The sequence below is a fragment of the Macaca mulatta genome, chromosome X (genome assembly GCF_049350105.2).
Source record: "Macaca mulatta isolate MMU2019108-1 chromosome X, T2T-MMU8v2.0, whole genome shotgun sequence".
In the NCBI taxonomy this organism is placed as follows: Eukaryota; Metazoa; Chordata; class Mammalia; order Primates; family Cercopithecidae; genus Macaca; species Macaca mulatta.
In genome coordinates this window covers 41,069,176-41,095,060 of record NC_133426.1, presented here as the reverse complement: position 1 = coordinate 41,095,060, position 25,885 = coordinate 41,069,176, and the positions used below count along the sequence as shown (strand labels likewise).

The following is a 25,885-nucleotide window of genomic DNA, read 5'->3' as shown; positions in this document are numbered from 1 at the left end:
AATACAAAAATTAGCTGGGCATGGTGGCGGGCACCTGTAATCCCAGCTACTTGGGAGGCCGAGACAGGAGAATCGCTTGAACCCAAGAGGCAGAGGTTACTGTGAGCCAAGATCGCACCACTGCACTCTAGCCTGGGCGACAGAGTGAGACTACATCTCAAAAAACACCCAGTGTAAGCCTCTGTTTGTATTCTTCAATTTGAAAAAGCATAAACAGAAATGCTAAAAGCCTTAAGGCAGAGATGGAATAACCTAGGGAAAGAAGACAGAACTGAAATAGTTAGAGGAGGGAGAGTGGTATGCTGGGCGACAGGACTAAAAGCAAAATGAGAGATGGGAGGGAGGGTGGTCCACGCAAGACACTAGTACAGAGTTAAGTAGAGGGCCCAGCTAGGGGAGGAGAAGAAATTTATACTGCTTTGTCAGAAGAAGGGAAGGCAGACCAGAGTATCAGGTGACCCTTCGTTCCCCACTCCTCTCAGCTGGCCGGGAAGCACCTTAAAGGGATTCCAAGGAGGATTACTTACAAAACAAAACAAACCAAACCTCACTGCTATAAATAATTATACCCCTTTTCATACACAGTAAGAGTTACGTGTTGTACTGTAGTTATTTTAGCACAGTGCATGACGTATTACTGACTTAAAAAAAGTCAAAGGAAACAAGATAAAAATGTAATTGAGTTTTTTAACTTAAAAAAAATAGTTGGTGAGGGCAATTTTTCCTTTACAGATCTTTTCTAGCTATTAAATGAAAAAATAAAATATTGTTATTTTGTAACCCTGAAGAAATACTGTATTAAGATAATGATAATCGGCCAGGTGCGGTGGCTCACGCCTGTAATCCCAGCATTTTGGGAGGCCGAGGCGGGTGGATCACCTGACGTCAGGAATTCGAGACCAGCCTGGCCAACACGGCGAAACCCTGTCTCTACTAAAAATACAAAAAATTGGTGGGGTGGGGTGGGCCTGTCGTCCCAGCTACTTGGGAGGCTGAGGCTGAAGAATTGCTTGAACCCAGGAGGCAGAGGTTGCAGTGAGCCGAGATTGAGCCAATGCACTTCAGCCTGGGCGGCAACAGAGTAGGACTCTGTCTCCAAAAAAAAAAAAAAAAAAAAAAAAAAAAAAAAAAAAAAAAGCCGGGAGCAGTAGCTCACGCCTGTAATCCCAGCACTTTGGGAAGCTGAGGCGGGCGGGTCACCTGTGGTCAGGAGTTTGAGATCAGCCTGGCCAACATGGTGAAACCCCGTCTCTACTAAAAATACAAAAATTAGCCGGGCATGGTGGCACATGCCTATAACCCTAGCTACTCAGGAGGCTGAGACAGAATTGCTTGAACCCAGGAGGTGGAGGTTACAGTGAGCTGAGATCGCACCACTGCACTCTAGCCTGGGTGACAGAGCAAAGACTCCATCTCAGAATAAAAAAAAAAAAAAAAAAAAAAAAAAGATAATCAATTGCTGTTAACATCATAAGAAGACAGACATTATATGTTACTCAAACATTACCCCCTGTGAAGTAGCCTTGCCTATCCATTCCACAAAAAGAAAAATAATACCTCAATCTGATCAAGCCTCCAGATCTCACAAGGTGTTTATAGAAGATGCAGGTGACCAAGAAAAACAGAAAATAATAAACGACCACAGGGATTCCATCAACAAAATTCAGACTGTGGGGAAATTTATAGGGTAAACTATTTGTCCTCTGATTCTCCCATAATTGTAAAGGGAAAAAAAGGAATGGATGAACAACCAAGAGTCATTATCAACCATTTGTGGTAAATGGACCTCAACTGAATCTTATTTTTAAAAAATATCAGTAAAAACCAATTATGAGATAACTTGGTAAATTCAAACACTGACAGAGATATTTGATATTAAGCACTTTTAAAAAAACATAATGGTATCATGATCGTATTTTGAGACAGACACTACAGACACATACTTAAGTATTTATAGATGGAACTAAGATTTGCTTCAAAACAATCTAGAAAGAAATAGGTAGGGGCTGGGTGCGGTGGTTCACGCCTGTAAACCCAGCACTTTGGGAGGCTGAGATGGGAATCACCTGAGGTCAGGAGTTCGAGACCAGCCTGGGCCAACATGGTAAAACCCCGCCTCCACTAAAAAATACAACAAATTAGCTAGGCGTGTTGGTGGGTGCCTATAATCCCAGCTACTTGGGAGGCTGAGGCAGGAGAATCGCTAAAACCCGGGAGGCGGATATTGCAGTGAGCCAAGATCACATCACTGCAGTTCAGCCTGGGCAATAAGAGCAAAACTCCGTCTCAAAAAAAAACCAAAAAACAAAAAACAAAAAAAGGCTGGCCACAAGTTGACTACTACTGAAGTTGGGTGACAAGTATACAGGGGTTCATACTATTTTTTCCACTTCTATATTTATTAGATGTTTTCCTAATAAAAAGTTAATAATATGGTTAAGAGACTAAAGGATGCTGCCCTTCCTTACTATGCCAGTTTCTACTTCTTCCTAAGGGGACCCCCCCCAAAAAAAAAAAAAAAGAAAAAAAACCCACCCAACTAAGGACAGTTTGAATATTACCAGTGCTTAAAAAAAGATGCCTTCCAACATGTCTTTTAGAGAGAGGTTTAATGTTAGTGTATTGAGATGCTCATTTTAAGAAGTGTCTCAATTACGGCCGGGCGCGGCGGCTCACGCCTGTAATCCCAGCACTTTGGGAGGCCGAGGCGGGTGGATCACGAGGTCAGGAGATCGAGACCATCTTGGCTAACACGGTGAAACCCCGTCTCTACTAAAAATACAAAAAAAAAACTAGCCGGGCGAGGTGGCGGGCGCCTGTAGTCCCAGCTACTCGGGAGGCTGAGGCAGGAGAATGGTGTGAACCCGGGAGGCGGAGCTTGCAGTGAGCCGAGATCGCGCCACTGCACTCCAGCCTGGGCGACAGAGCGAGACTCTGACTCAAAAAAAAAAAAAAAAAAAAAAAAAAGAAGTGTCTCAATTACTATCCATCCATAGTTTACCTGAACTGTTTCCAAAATCCTCTGGGCACATAGTATTGCAGTCGAGAAGCAGCTAAATGACCAAAGATGACCTGAAGGTGTCTTAGGACACCAATGTTGTACTCTTTTCTATCTTCAGTTTTACTTAATGCTGGTTTATCTTCAAATTGTTGAGGATATCCAAATACATCATCCCTGGGATCAACATTGCTCTAGAAACCAAAAATTATCACCAATGAGTTAAAGTACAGTAAAATATGTTGAAACAAATGCCAAGCAGTTAGTGAATAAATGATTTGTATTCCTATTCCGCTCATTTCCAAAGCACTTAATTTTCAATTTATAAATTTTTAGTATTTAGTGTTTATCCACACCATTTCACATATCAGTTATCATAACCAAATAACCTTGACCATGTATAGGAGAGATAGATAATACAGTGTAGCGTTAGCATAGTAATTTAGACTGAACTAGACATAAATGCAGGCTCTACCACTTATAAGCCAAGTAACTTTGAGCCAGTAAAAACTACTTTAACTTTCTCAGCTTCAAGTTTATGTGTGAATGGGGATAACATATCCTTCGTGTAGTTGTTGTATATAAAATGCTCAGATCTGTCAATAAAATATTAGTATCAGTATAGTCATTCTTTGCTTAATGACAGGGATAAATTCTGAGAAATGCATCATTAGTGATTTTGTCATGTGAACATCATAGAGTATACCTATAAAACCTAGATGGTATAGCCAATTGCTCCTAGGTTGTCAACTTGTACAGCATGTTACTGTACTATATATTATAGACAACTGCAACCCACCGGTGAATCTGTGCATCTAAAAATAGAAAGGTACAGTAAAAATAAAATATAATCTTATTGGACTACTGTCATATATGTGGTCTGTTATTGTCTGAAACATTGTTATTTGGTGCATGACTGTAGTACTCTTCCACAAATGGTGCTGGGTAAACTGGATAATCCACACGCGAAAGAATAAAGTTGGGCCCTTCCCTTATGAAACACTACATACAAAAATTAACTCAAAATGGATCAAAATCCTAAATGTAAGAGCTAAAACCACAGAACTCTTTTAAAAAAAAAACATAGGGCAAAAGCTTTAAGACACTGGATTTGGCAATGATTTCTTGGATATGACATCAGAGGTACAGGCAACAAAAGAAAGTATCTGCAAATCACATATCTGACAGAGAACTCTTAAAACTCAACAACACAACTCAACTTAAAAATAGACAAAGAAGATGCACAAGTGGCCAACAATAAGCACAGCAAAAGACGCTCAAAATCATTAACCATTTGGGAAATGCAAATCAAAACCATGACAAGATGCTACCTCACACTCAATTAGGGTGTCAACTACCAGAAAGAGTGAGTATAGTAAGTGTTGACAAGGATATGGAGAAATTGGAGCCCTTGTGCAATGCTGGTAGTAATGTAAAATGGTGCAGTCACTCTAGAAAACAGTTCCTCAAAAAATTTGGCTATATACGGTGGCTAACGCGTATAATCCCAGCACTTTGGGAGGCCAAGGTGGGCAGATCACCTGAGGTCAGGAGTTCGAAACCAGTCTGGCCAACATGGTGAAATCCCATCTCTACTAAAAATACAAAAATTAGCGGGACATGGTGGTGCATGCCTGTAGTCCCAGCTACTCGGGAGGCTGAGGCAGCAGAATCACTTGAACCCAGGAGGCAGAGGATGCAGTGAGCTGAGATCGCACCACTGCACTCCAGCCTGTGTGACAGAGTGAGACTCTGTCTGGAAAAAATAAAATAAAATAAAATAAAAATAGCATCACCATATGATCTAGTACTTCCACTTCTGAGCATATAACTGGAAATACTGAAAGCAGGACCTCAAACAGATATCTGTATATTTATGTTCATGGCAGCCTTATTCACAATAGCTCAAATAGGGAAGCAACCCAAATGTCCTTTGACAAATGAATGGATAAGCAAAATATGGTATATACATATAATGGAATATTACTTAGACTTTAAAATGAAATAAATCAGCTATGAAAAGGCAAATACTGTATGATTTCACTTATATGAGGTATGTAGAGTAGTCAAGCATAGAGACAAAAAGAAGAGTAGTTGTCAGAGGCTGTGGGGAGGGAGAATGGGGAGTAGCTTAATGGCTAGTTTCAGTTTTGCAATATGAAGGGTTTTGGAGATGGGTGGTGGTGATAGTGTACAACAATGTAAATGTATTTAATACCTACTGTTGCTTTAGAAATGTAGGAACTATTGGGACAGGCGTGGCGGCTCACGCCGGTAATCCCAGCACGTTGGGAGGCCGAGGTGGGTGGATCATGAGGTCAGGAAATCGAGACCATCCTGACTAACACAGTGAAATCCCGCCTCTACTAAAAACACAAAAAATTAGCCACACGTGGTGATGGGCGCCTGTAGTCCCAGCTACTCAGGAGGCCGAGGCAGGAGAATGGCACGAACCTGGGAGGTGAAGCTTGCAGTGAGCCGAGATGGCACCACTGCACTCCAGCCTGGGCAATGAGCGAGACTCCATCTCAACAACAACAACAAAAGAAACGTATAAACTATTCTAAAAATTAACTGCAGTTTAAAGTCTGGTAGGTAGTGAGCACTATACTATGTTAAGAGGTAGCAGTTCACGCTGGCTGGGAGAAGTCCATCCCTACTTACCTTTTCTTTTTTTTTCTGAGACAGGGTCTCACTCTGTAACCCAGGCTGGAGTGCAGTGACATGATCACGGCTCACTGCAGCCTCAAGCTCCCAGGCTCAAGCAATCCTCCTGCTTTAGTCTCCTGAGTAGCTGGGACCACAGGTGTGTGCCCAGCCCATCCCTACTTTCAAATCTACTTTAACACGTTTGATGAAAGCATAATACTCTCTTAAGAGAGAATATCTGGTATCATAACTTAAAACACAGAAAACAGAAATGGTAACTCAAATTTACCTCATTGTCTTGCTTCTCATCTCCAGACATATCATCATCTACATCACTACCTGTGCCTTCAATGGCAAGAATACCATTCCTAATGGAAGGAATCATGTAGAGTTGCTGAATCACAGAATTCATGTAACAAGTAGCACCGGCATTTTTCAGCCCCACGAATCCTTTGGGTGGGCGGGGTCCAACAGGTGGCAGATATTCCCACTCAGTAAGTGCTTCACAAGCTGAGAGAAGAAAAGATTCTTGTAGCATGAACACAGCCATTTTGTCCTTTCAAACTCTATTATGCTGACAAAGCAACCCTGGTAATAACTCTACTACCCATAATTCCACTAACCCTAGAGCAACCTGAAGCAGTGTTCTGTGTTTGCACTTCATCTTCAAACAATCTAAAATATACAGCAACAGCCGGGCGCGGTGGCTCAAGCCTGTAATCCCAGCACTTTGGGAGGCCGAGACGGGCGGATCACGAGGTCAGGAGATCGAGACCATCCTGGCTAACACGGTGAAACCCCGTCTCTACTAAAAAATACAAAAAACTAGCCGGGCAAGGTGGCGGGCGCCTGTAGTCCCAGCTACTCGGGAGGCTGAGGCAGGAGAATGGCATAAACCCGGGAGGCGGAGCTTGCAGTGAGCTGAGATCCAGCCACTGCACTCCAGCTCGGGCGACAGAGAGAGACTCCGTCTCAAAAAAAAAAAATAAATAAATAAAAATAAAAAATAAAATAAAATAAAATAAAATATACAGCAACAAGCACCGCTGTGTAGCTTCTTATCTAATCACCCGCAAACACGTTTTGTATGATGTTGCTTCTATAGCAGTCTCAAAAGTACAAGATAGTATAATGCTAATGTCTACATGCTAACTTTACTTGCATCTTTACTTTTAGACATTTTTCACTTTCTTAATATTTTATACTTTTGCCTTCAGTTTGCCAAGGAATGAAATGTTATCTAAATATATCAACACATTATAATTTTCTCAGTTTTAAATAATCCTAAAACCATATGGGCTCGCATCTTGGTTCTGATGCTTATCACCTCTTTTTTCCCCCCACCTTTAGGTGACTTTGTTTCTTCCTAGTAAATGTAATAATAAAAGTAACACTTGCTTTTCCTATATCTATAATGCTACTGTGAGGAGGGAGCAAGACAGTAGATTTGTGATAATTGTAAATCACTGCACGTCTTCGTCTTCCTATCTCCCTCCACCTAGTATAAACCTGGAAACAACATTAAGTATCACTGTCTAGGGGACCAGTTAATTATATCATACTAAACTGCATGGCCAAAAATGAATTAGGTAAATATTTATGTGTTGACAGGGAACAATGACAGATAGCGAACGATGCAAACAACGTTATACTATACTCCAATCCGTGATCAAAAAATTAACCCCCATTAAGTTAAAAAAAAAAAAAATTCTCACATACATAGATTTGCTAGGACAGCTAAAGGTCTAACCTTTTAAGCAATCAATTTATTCAGAAATTCCTAAGATGTTATTTAAAACTTCCAAATATTCTGAAACACATTAAAAAGTAATTTGACATGTTCTTTTTTTTTTAATAAATTTATTTATTATTATTAAAGTTGTAGGGTACATGTGCATAACGTGCAGGTTTGTTACATATGTATACTTGTGCCTTGTTGGTGTGCTGCACCCATCAACTCGTCATTTACATCAGGTATAACTCCCAATGCAATCCCTCCCCCCTCCCCCCTCCCCCCCATGATAGGCCCTGGTGTGTGATGTTCCCCTTCCTGAGTCCAAGTGATCTCATTGTTCAGTTCCCACCTATGAGTGAGAACATGCGGTGTTTGGTTTTCTGTTCTTGTGATAGTTTGCTAAGAATGATGGTTTCCAGCTGCATCCATGTCCCTACACAGGACACAAACTCATCCTTTTTTATGGCTGCATAGTATTCCAAGGTGTATACGTGCCACATTTTCTTAATCCAATCTGTCACTGATGGACATTTGGGTTGATTCCAAGTCTTTGCTATTGTGAATAGTGCCGCAATAAACATATGTGTGCATGTGTCTTTATAGCAGCATAATTTATAATCCTTTGGGTATATACCCAGTAATGGGATGGCTGGGTCATATGGTACATCTAGTTCTAGATCCTTGAGGAATCGCCATACTGTTTTCCATAATGGTTGAACTAGTTTACAATCCCACCAACAGTGTAAAAGTGTTCCTATTTCTCCACATCCTCTCCAGCACCTGTTGTTTCCTGACTTTTTAATGATCGCCATTCTAACTGGTCTGAGATGGTATCTCATTGTGGTTTTGATTTGCATTTCTCTGATGGCCAGAGATGATGAGCATTTTTTCATGTGTCTGTTGGCTGTATGAATGTCTTCTTTTGAGAAATGTCTGTTCATATCCTTTGCCCACTTTTTGATGGGGTTGTTTTTTTCTTGTAAATTTGTTTGAGTTCTTTGTAGGTTCTGGATATTAGCCCTTTGTCAGATGAGTAGATTGCAAAAATGTTCTCCCATTCTGTAGGTTGCCTGTTCACTCTGATGGTAGTTTCTTTTGCTGTGCAGAAGCTCTTTAATTTAATGAGATCCCATTTGTCAATTTTGGCTTTTGCTGCTGTTGCTTTTGGTGTTTTAGACATGAAGTCTTTGCCCATGCCTATGTCCTGAATGGTACTACCTAGGTTTTCCTCTAGGATTTTTATGGTATTAGGTCTAACATTTAAGTCTCTAATCCATCTTGAATTAATTTTCGTATAAGGAGTAAGGAAAGGATCCAGTTTCAGCTTTCTACTTATGGCTAGCCAATTTTCCCAGCACCATTTATTAAATAGGGAATCCTTTCCCCATTTCTTGTTTCTCTCAGGTTTGTCAAAGATCAGATGGCTGTAGATGTGTGGTATTATTTCTGAGGACTCTGTTCTGTTCCATTGGTCTATATCTCTGTTTTGGTACCAGTACCATGCTGTTTTGGTTACTGTAGCCTTGTAGTATAGTTTGAAGTCAGGTAGCGTGATGCCTCCAGCTTTGTTCTTTTGACTTAGGATTGTCTTGGAGATGCGGGCTCTTTTTTGGTTCCATATGAACTTTACAGCAGTTTTTTCCAATTCTGTGAAGAAACTCGTTGGTAGCTTGATGGGGATGGCATTGAATCTATAAATTACCTTGGGCAGTATGGCCATTTTCACGATATTGATTCTTCCTATCCATGAGCATGGTATGTTCTTCCATTTGTTTGTGTCCTCTTTGATTTCACTGAGCAGTGGTTTGTAGTTCTCCTTGAAAAGGTCCTTTACATCCCTTGTAAGTTGGATTCCTAGGTATTTTATTCTCTTTGAAGCAATTGTGAATGGAAGTTCATTCATGATTTGGCTCTCTGTTTGTCTGTTACTGGTGTATAAGAATGCTTGTGATTTTTGCACATTAATTTTGTATCCTGAGACTTTGCTGAAGTTGCTTATCAGCTTAAGGAGATTTTGGGCTGAGACAATGGGGTTTTCTAAATATACAATCATGTCATCTGCAAACAGGGACAATTTGACTTCTTCTTTACCTAACTGAATACCCTTGATTTCTTTCTCTTGCCTAATTGCCCTAGCCAGAACTTCCAACACTATGTTGAATAGGAGTGGTGAGAGAGGGCATCCCTGTCTTGTGCCAGTTTTCAAAGGGAATTTTTCCAGTTTTTGCCCATTCAGTATGATATTGGCTGTGGGTTTGTCATAGATAGCTCTTATTATTTTGAGGTACGTTCCATCAATACCGAATTTATTGAGCGTTTTTAGCATGAAGGGCTGTTGAATTTTGTCAAAAGCCTTTTCTGCATCTATTGAGATAATCATGTGGTTCTTGTCTTTGGTTCTGTTTATATGCTGGATTATGTTTATTGATTTGCGAATGTTGAACCAGCCTTGCATCCCAGGGATGAAGCCCACTTGATCATGGTGGATAAGCTTTTTGATGTGTTGCTGAATCCGGTTTGCCAGTACTTTATTGAGGATTTTTGCATCGATGTTCATCAGGGATATTGGTCTAAAATTCTCTTTTTTTGTTGTGTCTCTGCCAGGCTTTGGTATCAGGATGATGTTGGCCTCATAAAATGAGTTAGGGAGGATTCCCTCTTTTTCTATTGATTGGAATAGTTTCAGAAGGAATGGTACCAACTCCTCCTTGTACCTCTGGTAGAATTCAGCTGTGAATCCATCTGGTCCTGGACTTTTTTTGGTTGGTAGGCTATTAATTATTGCCTCAATTTCAGAGCCTGCTATTGGTCTATTCAGGGATTCAACTTCTTCCTGGTTTAGTCTTGGAAGAGTGTAAGTGTCCAGGAAATTATCCATTTCTTCTAGATTTTCCAGTTTATTTGCGTAGAGGTGTTTATAGTATTCTGTGATGGTAGTTTGTATTTCTGTGGGGTCGGTGGTGATATCCCCTTTATCATTTTTAATTGCGTCGATTTGATTCTTCTCTCTTTTCTTATTAGTCTTGCTAGTGGTCTGTCAATTTTGTTGATCTTTTCAAAAAACCAACTCCTGGATTCATTGATTTTTTGGAGGGTTTTTTGTGTCTCTATCTCCTTCAGTTCTGCTCTGATCTTAGTTATTTCTTGCCTTCTGCTAGCTTTCAAATGTGTTTGCTCTTGCTTCTCTAGTTCTTTTAATTGCGATGTTAGAGTGTCAATTTTAGATCTTTCCTGCTTTCTCTTGTGGGCATTTAGTGCTATAAATTTCCCTCTACACACTGCTTTAAATGTGTCCCAGAGATTCTGGTATGTTGTATCTTTGTTCTCATTGGTTTCAAAGAACATCTTTATTTCTGCCTTCATCTCGTTATGTACCCAGTAGTCATTCAGGAGCAGGTTGTTCAGTTTCCATGTAGTTGAGCGGTTTTGATTGAGTTTCTTAGTCCTGAGTTCTAGTTTGATTGCACTGTGGTCTGAGAGACAGTTTGTTATAATTTCTGTTCTTGTACATTTGCTGAGGAGTGCTTTACTTCCAATTACGTGGTCAATTTTGGAGTAAGTACGATGTGGTGCTGAGAAGAATGTATATTCTGTTGATTTGGGGTGGAGAGTTCTATAGATGTCTATTAGGTCTGCTTGCTGCAGAGATGAGTTCAATTCCTGGATATCCTTGTTAACTTTCTGTCTCGTTGATCTGTCTAATGTTGACAGTGGAGTGTTGAAGTCTCCCATTATTATTGTATGGGAGTCTAAGTCTCTTTGTAAGTCTCTAAGGACTTGCTTGATGAATCTGGGTGCTCCTGTATTGGGTGCATATATATTTAGGATAGTTAGCTCTTCCTGTTGAATTGATCCCTTTACCATTATGTAATGGCCTTCTTTGTCTCTTTTGATCTTTGATGGTTTAAAGTCTGTTTTATCAGAGACTAGTATTGCAACCCCCGCTTTTTTTTGTTCTCCATTTGCTTGGTAAATCTTCCTCCATCCCTTTATTTTGAGCCTATGTATGTCTCTGCATGTGAGATGGGTCTCCTGAATACAGCAGACTGATGGGTCTTGACTCTTTATCCAGTTTGCCAGTCTGTGTCTTTTAATTGGAGCATTTAGTCCATTTACATTTAAGGTTAAGATTGTTATGTGTGAACTTGATCCTGCCATTATGATATTAACTGGTTATTTTGCTCGTTAGTTGATGCAGTTTCTTCCTAGCCTAAATGGTCTTTACATTTTGGCATGTTTTTGCAATGGCTGGTACCAGTTGTTCCTTTCCATGTTTAGTGCTTCCTTCAGGGTCTCTTGTAAGACAGGCCTAGTGGTGACAAAATCTCTAAGCATTTGCTTATCTGTAAAGGATTTTATTTCTCCTTCACTTATGAAACTTAGTTTGGCTGGATATGAAATTCTGGGTTGAAAATTCTTTTCTTTAAGAATGTTGAATATTGGCCCCCACTCTCTTCTGGCTTGGAGAGTTTCTGCCGAGAGATCTGCTGTTAGTCTGATGGGCTTCCCTTTGTGGGTAACCCGACCTTTCTCTCTGGCTGCCCTTAAGATTTTTTCCTTCATTTCAACTTTGGTGAATCTGGCAATTATGTGTCTTGGAGTTGCTCTTCTCGAGGAGTATCTTTGTGGCGTTCTCTGTATTTCCTGGATTTGAATGTTGGCCTGCCCTACTAGGTTGGGGAAGTTCTCCTGGATGATATCCTGAAGAGTGGTTTCCAACTTGGTTCCATTTTCCCCCTCACTTTCAGGCACCCCAATCAGACGTAGATTTGGTCTTTTTACATAATCCCATACTTCTTGCAGGCTTTGTTCATTTCTTTTTCTTCTTTTTTCTTTTGGTTTCTCTTCTCGCTTCATTTCATTCATTTGATCCTCAATCGCTGATATTCTTTCTTCCAGTTGATCGAGTCGGTTACTGAAGCTTGTGCATTTGTCACGTATTTCTCGTGTCATGGTTTTCATCTCTTTCATTTCGTTTAGGACCTTCTCTGCATTAATTACTCTAGCCATCAATTCTTCCACTTTTTTTTCAAGATTTTTAGTTTCTTTGCGCTGGGTACGTAATTCCTCCTTTAGCTCTGAGAAATTTGATGGACTGAAGCCTTCTTCTCTCATCTCGTCAAAGTCATTCTCCGTCCAGCTTTGATCCGTTGCTGGCGATGAGCTGCGCTCCTTTGCCGGGGGAGATGCGCTCTTATTTTTTGAATTTCCAGCTTTTCTGCCCTGCTTTTTCCCCATCTTTGTGGTTTTATCTGCCTCTGGTCTTTGATGATGGTGATGTACTGATGGGGTTTTGGTGTAGGTGTCCTTCCTGTTTGATAGTTTTCCTTCTAACAGTCAGGACCCTCAGCTGTAGGTCTGTTGGAGATTGCTTGAGGTCCACTCCAGACCCTGTTTGCCTGGGTATCAGCAGCAGAGGCTGCAGAAGATAGAATATTGCTGAACAGCGAGTGTACCCGTCTGATTCTTGCTTTGGAAGCTTCCTCTCAGGGGTGTACTCCACCCTGTGAGGTGTGGGGTGTCAGACTGCCCCTAGTGGGGGATGTCTCCCAGTGAGGCTGCTCAGGGGTCAGGGACCCACTTGAGCAGGGAGTCTGTCCCTTCTCAGATCTCAGCCTCCGTGTTGGGAGATCCACTGCTCTCTTCAAAGCTGTCAGACAGAGTCGTTTGCGTCTGCAGAGTTTTCTGCTGTGTTTGTTATTGTTTACTGTGCCCTGTCCCCAGAGGTGGAGTCTACAGAGACAGGCAGGTTTCCTTGAGCTGCTGTGAGCTCCACCCAGTTCGAGCTTCCCAGCGAGCTTCCCAGCGGCTTTGTTTACCTACTTAAGCCTCAGCAATGGCGGGCGCCCCTCCCCCAGCCTCGCTGCTGCCTTGCCGGTAGATCACAGACTGCTGTGCTAGCAATGAGGGAGGCTCCGTGGGTGTGGGACCCTCCCGGCCAGGTGTGGGATATGATCTCCTGGTGTGCCTGTTTGCTTAAAGTGCAGTATTGGGGTGGGAGTTACCCGATTTTCCAGGTGTTGTGTGTCTCAGTCCCCCTGGCTAGGAAAAGGGATTCCCTTCCCCCTTGCGCTTCCCAGGTGAGGCAATGCCTTGCCCTGCTTCAGCTCTCGCTGGTCGGGCTGCAGCAGCTGACCAGCACCGATCGTCCGGCACTCCCCAGTGAGATGAACCCAGTACCTCAACTGAAAATGCAGAAATCAACGGTCTTCTGTGTCGCTCGCGCTGGGAGTTGGCGACTGGAGCTGTTCCTATTCGGCCATCTTGCTCTGCCCCCCCCCCGACATGTTCTTAAAGATTTACTATAATCAGTTATATTCTTAAGTGTTCTAAATAGTGATTTTCTCTTAAAATGAAACAGCACCAACTATGCTTATTTCTGCTTTTTCTGTTATTAATATTTTATATTGCCCTTGCCCTTTTGAGCTTCAATTCCTTATCTGTAAGATCTGAAATCTGCAGCCTATTCATGTGCCTGATGTGGGCATTAAATGAGAACATAAATAAGGTGCACTAAAATGGTAACTTCTCATGTTCTAATCTTCAAAGCCAGATTTTCTTTGAACTCATAATGTTAAGGAACTTCTAAGTGAGGACCTGAAAGGTTTTCCAATACATGCAATTTAAAGTTTTAAGTCTGGGCCAGGTGTGGTGGCTCACACCTGTAATCCCAGCACTTTGGGAGGCTGAGGCGGGTGGATCACCTGAAGCCACGAGACTAGCCTGGCCAACATGGTGAAACCCTATCTTTATTAAAAATACAAAATTAGCCGGGCATGGTGGCAGGTGCCTGTAACCCCAGCTACTTGGGAGGCTGAGACAGGAGAATCACTTGAACCTGATAGACACAGGTTGCAGTGAGCCGAGATTGCGCCACTGCACTCCAGCCTAGGCAACAAGAGTGAAACTGTCTCAAAGAAAGAAAGAAAGAAAGTTTTACGTCTGTACTCTACGGCATTTACTTTGGCTACTTTTTCACCTGGAGTTTGAATTTTATGTCAGGTTTCATGATATGAAACTTATCTTGCCCAATAGCAACACCATTTATAGGATGTCATTTAACAAATGTTTGAATTTTTTTCTATACAAGGTGGTCTGCTTATAATGGTCTTATTTATTTCTTTTTTTTTTTTTTTTTTTTTGAGATGGAGTCTTGCTCTGTCACCCAGGCTGGAGTGCAGTGGCACGATCTCGGCTCACTGTAACCTCCACTTCCTGGGTTCAAGCAATTCTCCTGTCTCAGCCTCCTGAGTAGCTGGGATTACAGGTGCGCACCACAACGCCCAGCTAATTTTTGTATTTTTTAGTAGAGACAGGGTTTTGCCATGTTGGTCAGGCTGGTCTCAAACTCCTGACCTCAGGTGGTCCACCCACCTTGGCCTCCCAAAGTGCTGGGATTACAGGCCTGAGCCACTGTGCCCGGCCTATAATGGTCTTATACATTCATTCACTAAAAATGTTAAAACTAGTTACTGAAAGAAATATATAAGTTGGAAATATTTTCTGAAAGAAAAACAGGAAAACAGAACTGTGAAACACTGAAATGATCAATTATCACATTATATTAAAAATACTTACTAGTTATTGCTGTGCCAATGTAATACATTTCAGTCAAAGAATCTACTATTTGTTTGAGATTCCTCACACAGCCAACAGCTAATGCTACAAGTAATTCAAAACCAGCATTAATTGTAGGTGGTGAACCACAGACTGGAATAGCCTGTTCAGCTGGGAGCTCTCCATTTCTCATATACTGTAGGTAAACATTGGATGCAGGAAATATGAAATCGTCAATTAATTCCTAAAAAGTTGAAAAAGGGATTACATATTAGCAATGCTATATATTTTTAGAAAAAAAGAAAAGTCTCTTGTAAGTAAATCATTTTAAAATTAAAATCATTGAAATTTAAGATCTTATTACATCTCAGAAAACTCGGATTTTCTAATAAAAAGATCTTCCTTCAAAACACTATTTTCTATCATTAACATACCTAATTTCCCAGGTTAAATAAATCTGTAAATATTAAGAAAGAACTGAATGTAGTACTTATCAAAATTTTTATTTTAAATAAGTTTGCTCCTTTAATCAAGTCCATAGCAAATTAAACCCATTTTGAATAGAAATAAAATATACAAAAATGAAACTTTGTTTCCTTGTGTTACTACATGAAGAAACTCATTAAAGATATAGAAGATGCATTCTTACAAAACAGAGGTTTGCCTCATTAAATGAAATGAACAATTCAGATTTTCCAAAGAGAAAAACTAAACAATTACTTTATAAAGTATCTTTAAAAAGAGAAAACATCAAGAAAGTACAAAGACATGATACTACTATAAATTAATTTGATTATAAACATTTAGAAGGTTGTGATATGTAGCTTACAACCAAGAACACAGAACTTACTTTAATGAGATTAGCACCTCCTTTTTCACAACCAATATGAAATTTTTTCTCAGAAGTTTGAAAGGCCAGTAACTCCTTTGTCACTCCAAGGTGGCCCTCTAAGATGGTCTCTTCAATACCCGTTTCTCCTGTTCTTTTAACATCATCCTGCCAAAGGCGGGGGGTTGGGGGTGGGGAGGAGAGATCAAATGTCTAGCTTACGAAAGGGAGGTAAAGAGGGAGAGAGGAGCCAGAACAAGACAGAGCTGGAGGGATATGAGATAATTTCCTTAAGTCTTTCCATTCAAACAAGTTTGTTTTCTTCAGAACTTTCCAGAAATTGGCTTTATGAACTACTAGAAGAAATGCTAATTTGAAGGCTAAAAATTACAAAACTCTTCAGAAATAAATTCTTGTATCATTTTGCCTAAGTAAAAAGTATCAGATGTTATGATCAAAAGTTCTGCTCTATCAGACTTATTTTTGACATAATTCAAGAATACTTTTTTTTAAAATGAGAATTTGCGAAAAGGCCCAAAATGCTAAAATAAAAGAAGCTGAACATCAGTATTTCAAGTCTCAAGTAAGCAATTCATTTTACAAAACTAGATAGTATTCATTTTTGTGAATCGCAGGTTACTAATGTCCACCGATGCAGAGTATATTCTTTGGTCCCTTTTTATCAATCTTTGGAGTTTTCCATTTAACCAAAATGCTCAAAAAATATAAACCATCAATAAAACATTCTATTTATTAATAATGACATATAAATGGAGTATTATCTGCAACTTACCCTAATTCTTTTAAGCCAATCAATTTCATTATTGAGAAGAACTTCAGCATTGGGTACATTAATATTACTATTGTAAGCATAATTAAGAAGGTGTCTTAAAAGAGTAAAGTAGTCGCCTGAATGTTTAGCTCTCTCTCTTGCTGTGCTCTGGAAACAAAGTAGAATAATATCAATTTACATGTCTATCCTCAAAATCCACTTTTTAAAAAACCCAGAGTTAACTAGAGGACTACCACAGTACGGGAAATTAAGTAGTACTTCATTTATTAAATATAGACTGTCCTGACTTTAATGCAAGCTAAAACCACAAATTTCTGAATGTTTCTTGTTTAAAGAATGAATCACATTGAATTGATAGGCATATTTTAAAAAGTCTCTCACCCCCAAAACAGTAAAGAGTAGAGTAATGAAGAAAAGTAGAGGCCGGTGTCCCATACAACATCTGGTGCACATTAAAAAGAACTGCTCCTGTGCCACCTGACGAACAGTTCTGAAATAAAAATGTTTCACATTTAATACATTATTCCAATTTTAAAAAAATGATTGTAACATTGTTCCCTCTTGGGGAGGAGGGGTGGGGGGAGCATAAGAGGGAGATAAATTAATAGTAAGGATACAGGATTACTCTACCTACACACACCAAGCACTCAAGCCAACACCACATAATACACGAACTTAAGCTGTATGTCCAGGACTATAACCTCAAATTGACACTAAGAGTTTGAGGGATACTATCTTCTAACACCTCTTTCTTGGAACAGGCTGGAAATGTTCCTCTATATACCAAATGCTCTACTACAATAAACTTTATGCATCTTTTTGGCCTTCCACAGAATTTTTATTCAACTATGGTTTCGCACAACAGCTCTGTGGAAATTCTGTAGTAACCACAGTAAGGCTATTGTGGCATATGTCTCTTATACCAGGGGTCCCCAAACCCCAGGCCAGAAGGACGAGTGAGCATTATGGCCTGAGCTCTGCCTCCTGTCAGATCAGCGGTAGCATTAGAATCTCACAGGAGCGCAAACCCTACTGAACTACACATGCAAGGGTTCTTCTAGCTTATGTGCCCCTTATGAGAATCTAATGCCTCATGATCTGAGGTGGAATCCTTTCATCCTGAAACCATCCCCCACTACCTCCCTGATCCATGGAAAACTGTCTTCTATGAAACTGGTCCCTGGTGCCAAAAGGGTTGGGAACTGCTGCCTTATACCGTACTGGCAGTTCCAAAAGCACGGTCCCCAGAGCAGCAACATCAGTATCTGGGAACTTGTTAGAAATGCCAATTCTCAGGCTCCAATGCAGACCTCCTGAATCAGAAATACTGGAGGTGGGGCCCAGCAATATGTTAATAAACTCTTAAGGTGAATCTGATGTGCACTAAAGATTGAGAACCACAGGCTGGGTACGGTGGCTCATGCCTGTAATCCCTGCACTTTGGGAGGGTAAGGCAGATGGATCACGAGGTCAAGAGGTCAAGACCATCCTGGCCAACATGGTGAAACCCTGTCTCTACTAAAAATACAAAAATTAGCCGGGCGTGGTGGTGCACGCCTGTAATCCCAGCTACTTTGGAGGCTGGGGCAGAAGAATTGCTTGAACCTGGAAGGCGGAGGCTGCAGTGAGCCGAGATCATGCCACTGTACTCCTCCAGCCTGGTGACAGAGCGAGACTCCATCTCAAAAAAAAAAAAAAAAAAAAAAAAAGATTGAGAACCACAATACCATATTTTCTCTCTGATGACCCTTGGGAAAAACTTGTCTCACGATTCTCAGATCTGGGAATCACGGATCTATCTGTTTTAAAAACTGCGTTATGTACTATATAGATCTTACTAGAATAAAATGCTCCAAGAGGGCAGAGACATCATCTATTTAGTTAACATTGTGCCTCTGGAACCTAGAATAGTATCTGGCATATAGGGGGAGCTCAAGAACCAGTTATCAAATGTGTAGTCTATCTCCATTACAAAGCAAGCTCTTTCAGGGTAGGGGCTTTCTTGATGCCAGAGGTCCTGGCACCTAGAACAACGTATGACACATGGAAGATGCTCAACAAGTACCTGCTAAGCATTTGTGAATACCTTACAGACATCACAAACTGCATTTCATGGATAACTACATTTCTGTCTTTGTGCTAGTTACTAGGTAACTCAGAACCTATTTTTATTTATTTATTTATTTTTTGAGACAGAGTTTCGCTCTTGTTGCCCAGGCTGGAGTGCAATGGCACCATCTCAGCTCATTGCAACCTCCGCCTCCGAGGTTCAAGCGATTCTCTGCCTCAGCCTCCTGAGTAGCTGGGATTATAGGTATATGCCACCACACCTGGCTAATTTTGTATTTTTAGTAGAGACGGGGTTTTTCCATGTTGGTCAGGCTGGTCTCGAACTCCCGACCTCAGGTGATCCGCTCGCCTCGGGCTCCCAAAGTGCTGGGATTACAGGCGTGAGCCTCTGAGCCCAGCCCTTAGAACCTAATTTAAAGTACAAGTGTAAAGGACCTGACAGCATACATTCTGTGTACTAACTTCCCTCCCTAGAGGGTATCTTAGGTTTCTGAAAACAGTCCATAGGCCTATAAATCAGAGGGATTCAGAAGCCCCTAAAATTTTTGGAGGTAGAGTTTGGGGGGGACCCAAGTAAACCAAAGTTAGGCATATCTAGTTTTCTGGGAACAAGCCCATAACTTAATCAGATTTTCAAAGGTATATGTTATTCCCACTGCTTTGGTTTACTAATTTTTCAACAAGCTAGGTATGCAGCCCAAATGTGGGGGCGAGGGGGGCAATAAAAAGTTGATGCTTATCAATTCCTGATAAAACTTTCCTGAGCAAATGCAGACTTCTACAGTGCTTCAAAAGAAATATATTTCTGTCAACTAATCCTGTTGCCTCTATCTTCACGATAGTCAGTCCCTTTTATTTTAGACAGGGTTTCCCTCTGTCACGCAGGCTGGAGTTTAGTGGCATGATCCTAGCTCACTGTAACCTCAAACTCTTGGGTTCAAGCAATCTTCCCACCTCAGCCTCCTGAGTAGTTAGGACTAAATGTGCATGCTACCACATCCAGCTAAAAAAAAAATTATTTTTTTGAGACTGGGTCTCGCTCTGTCACCCAGGCTAGAGTGCAGTGGCACGATCACGGCTCACAGTAGCCTCGTCCTCCCTGGGCTCAGGTGATCTGCCCACCTTAGCCTCCTGAGTAGTTGGGACTACATGCATGTGCACCATGCCCGGCTTATTTTTTCTATTTTCTTTAGAGACAGGTCCCACTATGTTGCTCAGGCTGGTCTCGAACTTCTGGTCTCAAGTGATTCTCCTGTCTTGGCCTCCCAAAGTGCTGGGATTACAACCATGAACCACTGCACGCAGCCCACTGTCATCTTTCATTTGAATTCATAAAATAGCTTGCTTTTCCTGCTATCCTACATACTATTCTTAACCAGAATAAACTTACAAAGTTAAGGCGGAGCACATCATTTATCTGCTTAAAACCCTCTGAAAGAGTCCCATCTCACTTAGGATCAAAGTCAATGTCTTCACGATGACCTATAAAAACCCTCATTGGGTGTTTGTTATCCTCTCTGACTTTACCCCCCATCCCCTACCGCCTCTGTTCCATCCACTCCAGTTTCCCTGCTGTTCTTTCACATGTCAGGCATGTTCTTGACATGGCTGGACATATATATGTTTTTTTTTCTGCTTAAAATACACTTTCCCCATGAGCCACATGGATTATTACTTTGCTCTGAAAGGTAGTGATAAAAGGTGACCTCTAAACAAAGCTATCACCTTTGTGAAGTCTTCTTCAACCACCCTATAAAAAACTGAACTCCACTCATGCCCCGTACTACACAGCCCCTTTTCCTGCTTTACATGTCACTCCCATAGCACTTATTCCTATCTGATATACTTCTCGTATGTCTTCTCTTCTCCCATCCCTTTTGGCATGTAAGCTCCTAGAAGGCTAAGATTTTGTCCGTTTTGCCATATCCACAGTAGGTAGTGTCTTGTATACAACAGGTATTTGATCAATATTTACCAAACATACACATGAGACTGCCTACACCACATTAAAATCAAATGCTGCTTAGACCTTAGCACCACAGGCCTTCTGTCAAACTGACTCCCACTAACCTTCTTTACAGTATTATCCTTGATTCCTTTTCTAAACATTAAACCAACTACTCAGCTCTGCTCTGAAAGCACTATCCCAGGAATGGCTAAGTCAAATGCTTTCACGGATCAGAGAGGTAACATAAGTGAGTTAACTAGGCAGGGAATAAAACAACAGGCTGTGGAAACAGCAGAAAAGAATATCATTTATCTAAAAGAATTTAAATCCATTGCAACTAATTATAATAAAATAAAGTCAGTGTCATGATGTGGAAGCAGACCATCTAATAGGAACAGAGGTCTAGGAAACCTTTCCTAGTTTAGGGATAAGGAAAAGTTTCTAGAATATGTGGCATTTAAGTTGAAACTTCTGAGAAAGTAGAAGCAGGGACCAAATTATGGAGTGCTTATAAGCCAAATTTAAAAGTCTGAACTTAATTCAAAGATAATGGGAAGACATGGAAAGATTTTAAGCAGGAAAGCAACATGATCATATTTTCTAGAGAGCACTCTGTTTGCTGTGTAGTGAACAGATTAGAAGAGTACAACACTACAGGTGGGAAGATCAAGGATACTATGATTGTCCAGGCAATAGGTACAGACTGCTTAGATGAGGGTAGACCATGAGGAGGAAAGTGTATGGAGTCCAAAGACACATGAAATAAAAGCCACATAACTGGGAGAAGAGGGGGGCGGGGGGAGAGAGAGAGAGTACATTGGCAATGACCATCTTCTACTTTGATGCACATATAAATCCTACCCAAACACGAGCTCACATGCTACATCCAGCACAAAACCTTCACTTTTGCTCCTTCCAGGTAGAAAGTAAGATATTCCCTTTCCGATTCTCAAAGTATTTTACCTTTCATGGCACCAATTTCTGTCTCAAAGTTGCTTGAATGCAAGAACTGCCTTATTTGACTTTGGTTTTAATGGCCAAGCACATACACAGGGATTCACATATTTGCTGGTGGATTATAATTACACCCAGAGCCCAATTTGTGTGGCAGAAATGTCAGAACTCAAGAGGTAGAAAACCTTCAGTCTTAGTTTTAGCATTTAGTGATGATTATGTCCTTGTCAGTCATTTAATTTCTACAGTCCTTGTGCCTCTCCATCAGCAAAGTCTACTTCTGAGTTGCTATAGGGATTAAGTGAGAAGTACCTTGTAAGTAACTATGCTTAAATGTTACTGTAGGATTATAAACTCTATCTGAGGGGCAGACTTGTACACAGCTCACAATCCCTTATCTGAAACCCCTGGGGCCAGTATGTATTTGGGGATTCAGATTTTTTTTTTTTTTTTTGACACGGAGTTTCACTCTTATTGTCCAGGCTGGAGTACAATGGCGTGATCTCGGCTCACTGCAACCTCCGCCTTCCAGGTTCAACCGATTCTCCTGCCTCAGGCTCCCAAGTAGCTGGGATTACAGGTGCCCACCACAAAGCCCAACTAATTTTTTTATTTTTAGTAGAGTCGGTGTTTCACCATGTTGGCCACGTTGGTCTAGAACTCCTGACCTGCCTCAGCCTCCCAAAGTGCAGGGATTACAGGTGTGAGCCACCGCGCCTGGCCTGGGGATTCAGATTTTAGAATATTAATGCCAATGATTAATATCCAAGTTGGACTTGCTGACAAATTCTTACAAACGGGAAATAATGGATTTTGAACCTACATAGGTATTCAGATATTTATAAAAATCAGGTACTTAAAACTCAAAAAAATCCTAACTTAGAACACCCTCTTTATTATTGCAGACAATACGGTGACATAATGAGATAACATGCTTTCTACAGTACTTTACCACACTGCATGCAAGTTTCAGGGAAGAGAGAGGCAAAATGGTTCTGACTTATATAAGGGTAATTTTCATAAAGGGTAGAGGGCAAAAAACCCTGTTAAACCAAGTTCCTTAACGGTTACTAGACTAAGAGGTGAAATAAGTTCCTAATTTAAATATTAAAAAAAAAAATCAACATAGAATAAGAAACTTGCTACCCTCTAGGTTTGACATCATTAAAACTGTTGGCTAATCATCTTTCCTATCCTCACCATTCCCACATGTATGTATCACTAAATGGAACTAGACTTACTAAACCTATTTATCTTTTCCAATGTGCAGAATTGTCTTCTCAAGGAGATAGCACGCCCAATCTGATTTGTGGGGAATCCTGTTAAAAGAGTTTCTGAATAGGTTGAACTGGATGTCTTCAAAGAACTTACACCAAGGAACTTCTTAAAGTAAGTGACATTCATACTTTAAATCCACTAAATCACTTTAGACTCTAAAGTGACATTCCCACTTCAGACTCTACATCCTCTTGAGTGGGCAAGTTGAACCCTATCCCCCACAGTATGTACATTTTTAAAACTTTACTTATCACTATGCTTCATTTCAACAAATGGCTTATTGTGACTTTACATTAACCTTTCATCAATGAATTTTGTCATTATTGAATGGCATGTGACCGAACGATGAAAGTAAACATTTTGTGTCTTTTCACAAAATATAGATAAAACAGATTAATTACATATAATGGTGACACTATTAGAGCTCAAGTTTATAAAGTTACCATATACGAAGGTCAGGATCAGACTGATACATGAGGATGGAAACCAACATTTTCTATAAATCTGACTGACTTGCACAAAAAAGAAGCCCAAAACAAAATTACTGCCACTGATTAAACGCTCTTGAAATGGAAACATGAGCTTCATAACTTATCTTTATTCTCAGTATAAACTGCAAAAGTTCTTACAATGACCCTGTCTTACAAATTTCATATCAAATTCTATTTGGCTTTAAAAAAACCTGGCATCTAGGAATCTAAGATAGGAGGCTAATATCCTATATGATTTAAATCTTGCCAACTAGATTTTTAGAAACAGGCTAACCTATATACCTTCTAGGTAAAACTAAATTCTAGAATTAGAAAAAAATCATGCTTTGACAATTAATATTGGCATTTGCAGAGACTAAAACCAAACAAATTTAGGTTAAACAAAACACTATTTTCCTCAATACCAATATGCTATAGAGACAATAAATATTTAATTTTTGGGACACATTTTACCAGCCTAAATTAATTCACTCCATTTACAAAAGTAAGTTTCTTACAATTATAAAAGACACATACTTGCTGTGACAGTGCAATAGTAAGTCAATGATGAATGTCTGCCAAGCCTTTTCTTTACTAAGAGCATCTAAGGCTGTTGGAATCAAGGCAAAACATAAGGTCATCACTTCCAATGCTTCACAGCAAACCTGTTCGTCTTCCAAGTCCGGCTCATTGCCTGCATTGGTCTGTAAAATTATAATCAAGAACAAATTACCCAAAGAGGTTAAGAAAAATCTTATACGACTTCTATTTAGTGCTTAAAACTCACCTACTCACTTAAACCACCTGGCCTCAGCCTCTCCAAGGCTGCATGTAACTCTTGAGGCCCCTTTAGAATAGTCCGGAAATGACTATAATAGAAAATAAAGTCTAATTCCATTATTTTCCTATGTCTCAAGGAGGGTTGGAGGAGCACACTACCTATTTTTTTTTGAGACTTTCTGAGTTGTTTACTTCTGAACCAACAACCAATCCTTTCTCAAGAACCACAATAGCACTTAGGTACTTTTGACTAGTTCCATTATGTTGCTTGCCTATTGTGCCATTTTATTCAAAATCAATTGTCTTTGACTATTCAGGAAGGGTATCAAAGACTTACAACCTAAAATATGCTTGGGGAGGTGCCTAATGAATTCTAATCTGACTTTATTAATCCAAAAGTAGTAACTACAGTACATGCCTGAAACAGAATAAGTATTCAGTTAATATACTGAATGAATACCTAGGGCTGTGCCAGACAAATACTATGGAACATCAACATATATCCTAGGCGAATCAGGGTTATGTTGGCCATGTAAAGGAAGCTCTACCAAGCCAGGGAAGTTCCTGTAACTCAATTTTTCCTTCTAAATATGTAGCATCAGGAGCAGGTATACATGATAAATGAAAAAGCCAACCACATTTTCTCTTCTGTAGATAATTTGCTTAATCTAATAGAAGGTCAGGAATGATACCTAATTGGCTAACAGTCTTATTTTTGACTGCTTCAAGAGAATAAATTAAAAAAAAAAAAAACACTTAAATGCCATACCATAACTGACAAACCAAAATTTACGCAGGACAGAAAGATGATAAAAGAAAAAGGAAAACGGGATAAAGCAAATTTAGTATGAGATAATTATATCTGACCCCCACAAGAAGCAGAAAAAGGCAATTTCATTTAAAAAGCAGCCCCATAGCAGGATTCTTAAGTACTTCATTTTCAAAGTAAAATTTTACCATATTCTCAATATAGCTATCAGTTAATTTTCAACCATTAAGATGCAAGTGATTGAATTTTTAAAAATAGCAAACCTAATAAAAATCAAACCACATGCACAATTAAGAAACATTTGCTTACAAGGAATACAGTTCTGTGATAATTCTTACCTTCTCATAAATTTTAGTGATTTCTTCATTTGGGCTAAATACTAGCTGTAGCGACCCACATCCTGATGCCCAGATAATTTTTTGTATAGCTCTAATTACACAAATATCAGGCATATATCTTGAAGCCTGCAAGATAATGAGTAAATAGAACTGTTGATAGAATGAGAGTGAAATTATGTTTAGAAAAACAAAAATGTTTCACCTTGTAAAGGAAACAGGAATTACTGTGTAGTACCATTGTCTTTAAATTCCCAAGTTGCCTCTGTCTTTAAAAAAAAAAAAAAAAAAAAGAAAAGAAAAAAAAGAAAAAAAGAAAACAAAAAAGGTTAGGGGGGAGCCCTCTGGCTCTGTCACCCAGTCTAGAGTAGAGTGGTGTGATCACAGCTCACTACAAACTTGAACTCCTGGGCTCAAGAGATCCTCCTACCTCAGGCTCCCAAGTAGGTGGAACTCCAGGCATCTGTCACTACACCTGGCTTATTCCCCACCTCCAGCCTTTAAACAGCAATACAGCAAAGTATGCTTCCCAAGTTATCTAGCTCTTTACTATTATATTTTAATACTACAAAGATGACAATCTTTCCACTTGTAGTTTCTTATCCAAGAAAAATGAAAACTTATGTCTATACAAACACTTGTACACAATGTTCACATCAGCTTTATTCACAGCCAAGGAGGGAAAACGATCCAACTCTCCTTCACCAAGTAATATGGATA

General features: G+C 40.0%; 1 protein-coding gene across 8 annotated transcripts in view; it reads right to left on the bottom strand.

The window, feature by feature from the left end:
• Nucleotides 1-25,885, bottom strand: part of USP9X (ubiquitin specific peptidase 9 X-linked) — a 152,936-nt gene that overhangs the window by 25,221 nt on the left and 101,830 nt on the right. For all 8 annotated transcript variants that reach the window (XM_015127219.3, XM_077988006.1, XM_077988005.1 and 5 more), the window contains exons 25-32: nucleotides 25,169-25,294; nucleotides 23,819-23,985; nucleotides 16,943-17,051; nucleotides 16,562-16,708; nucleotides 15,790-15,936; nucleotides 14,961-15,183; nucleotides 5,937-6,157; nucleotides 3,002-3,192 (exon numbers count right to left, since the gene is read on the bottom strand). In XM_015127219.3, the coding sequence (XP_014982705.1) occupies nucleotides 3,002-3,192; nucleotides 5,937-6,157; nucleotides 14,961-15,183; nucleotides 15,790-15,936; nucleotides 16,562-16,708; nucleotides 16,943-17,051; nucleotides 23,819-23,985; nucleotides 25,169-25,294 (1,331 nt within the window). The remainder of the gene's footprint in view (nucleotides 1-3,001; nucleotides 3,193-5,936; nucleotides 6,158-14,960; nucleotides 15,184-15,789; nucleotides 15,937-16,561; nucleotides 16,709-16,942; nucleotides 17,052-23,818; nucleotides 23,986-25,168; nucleotides 25,295-25,885) is intronic.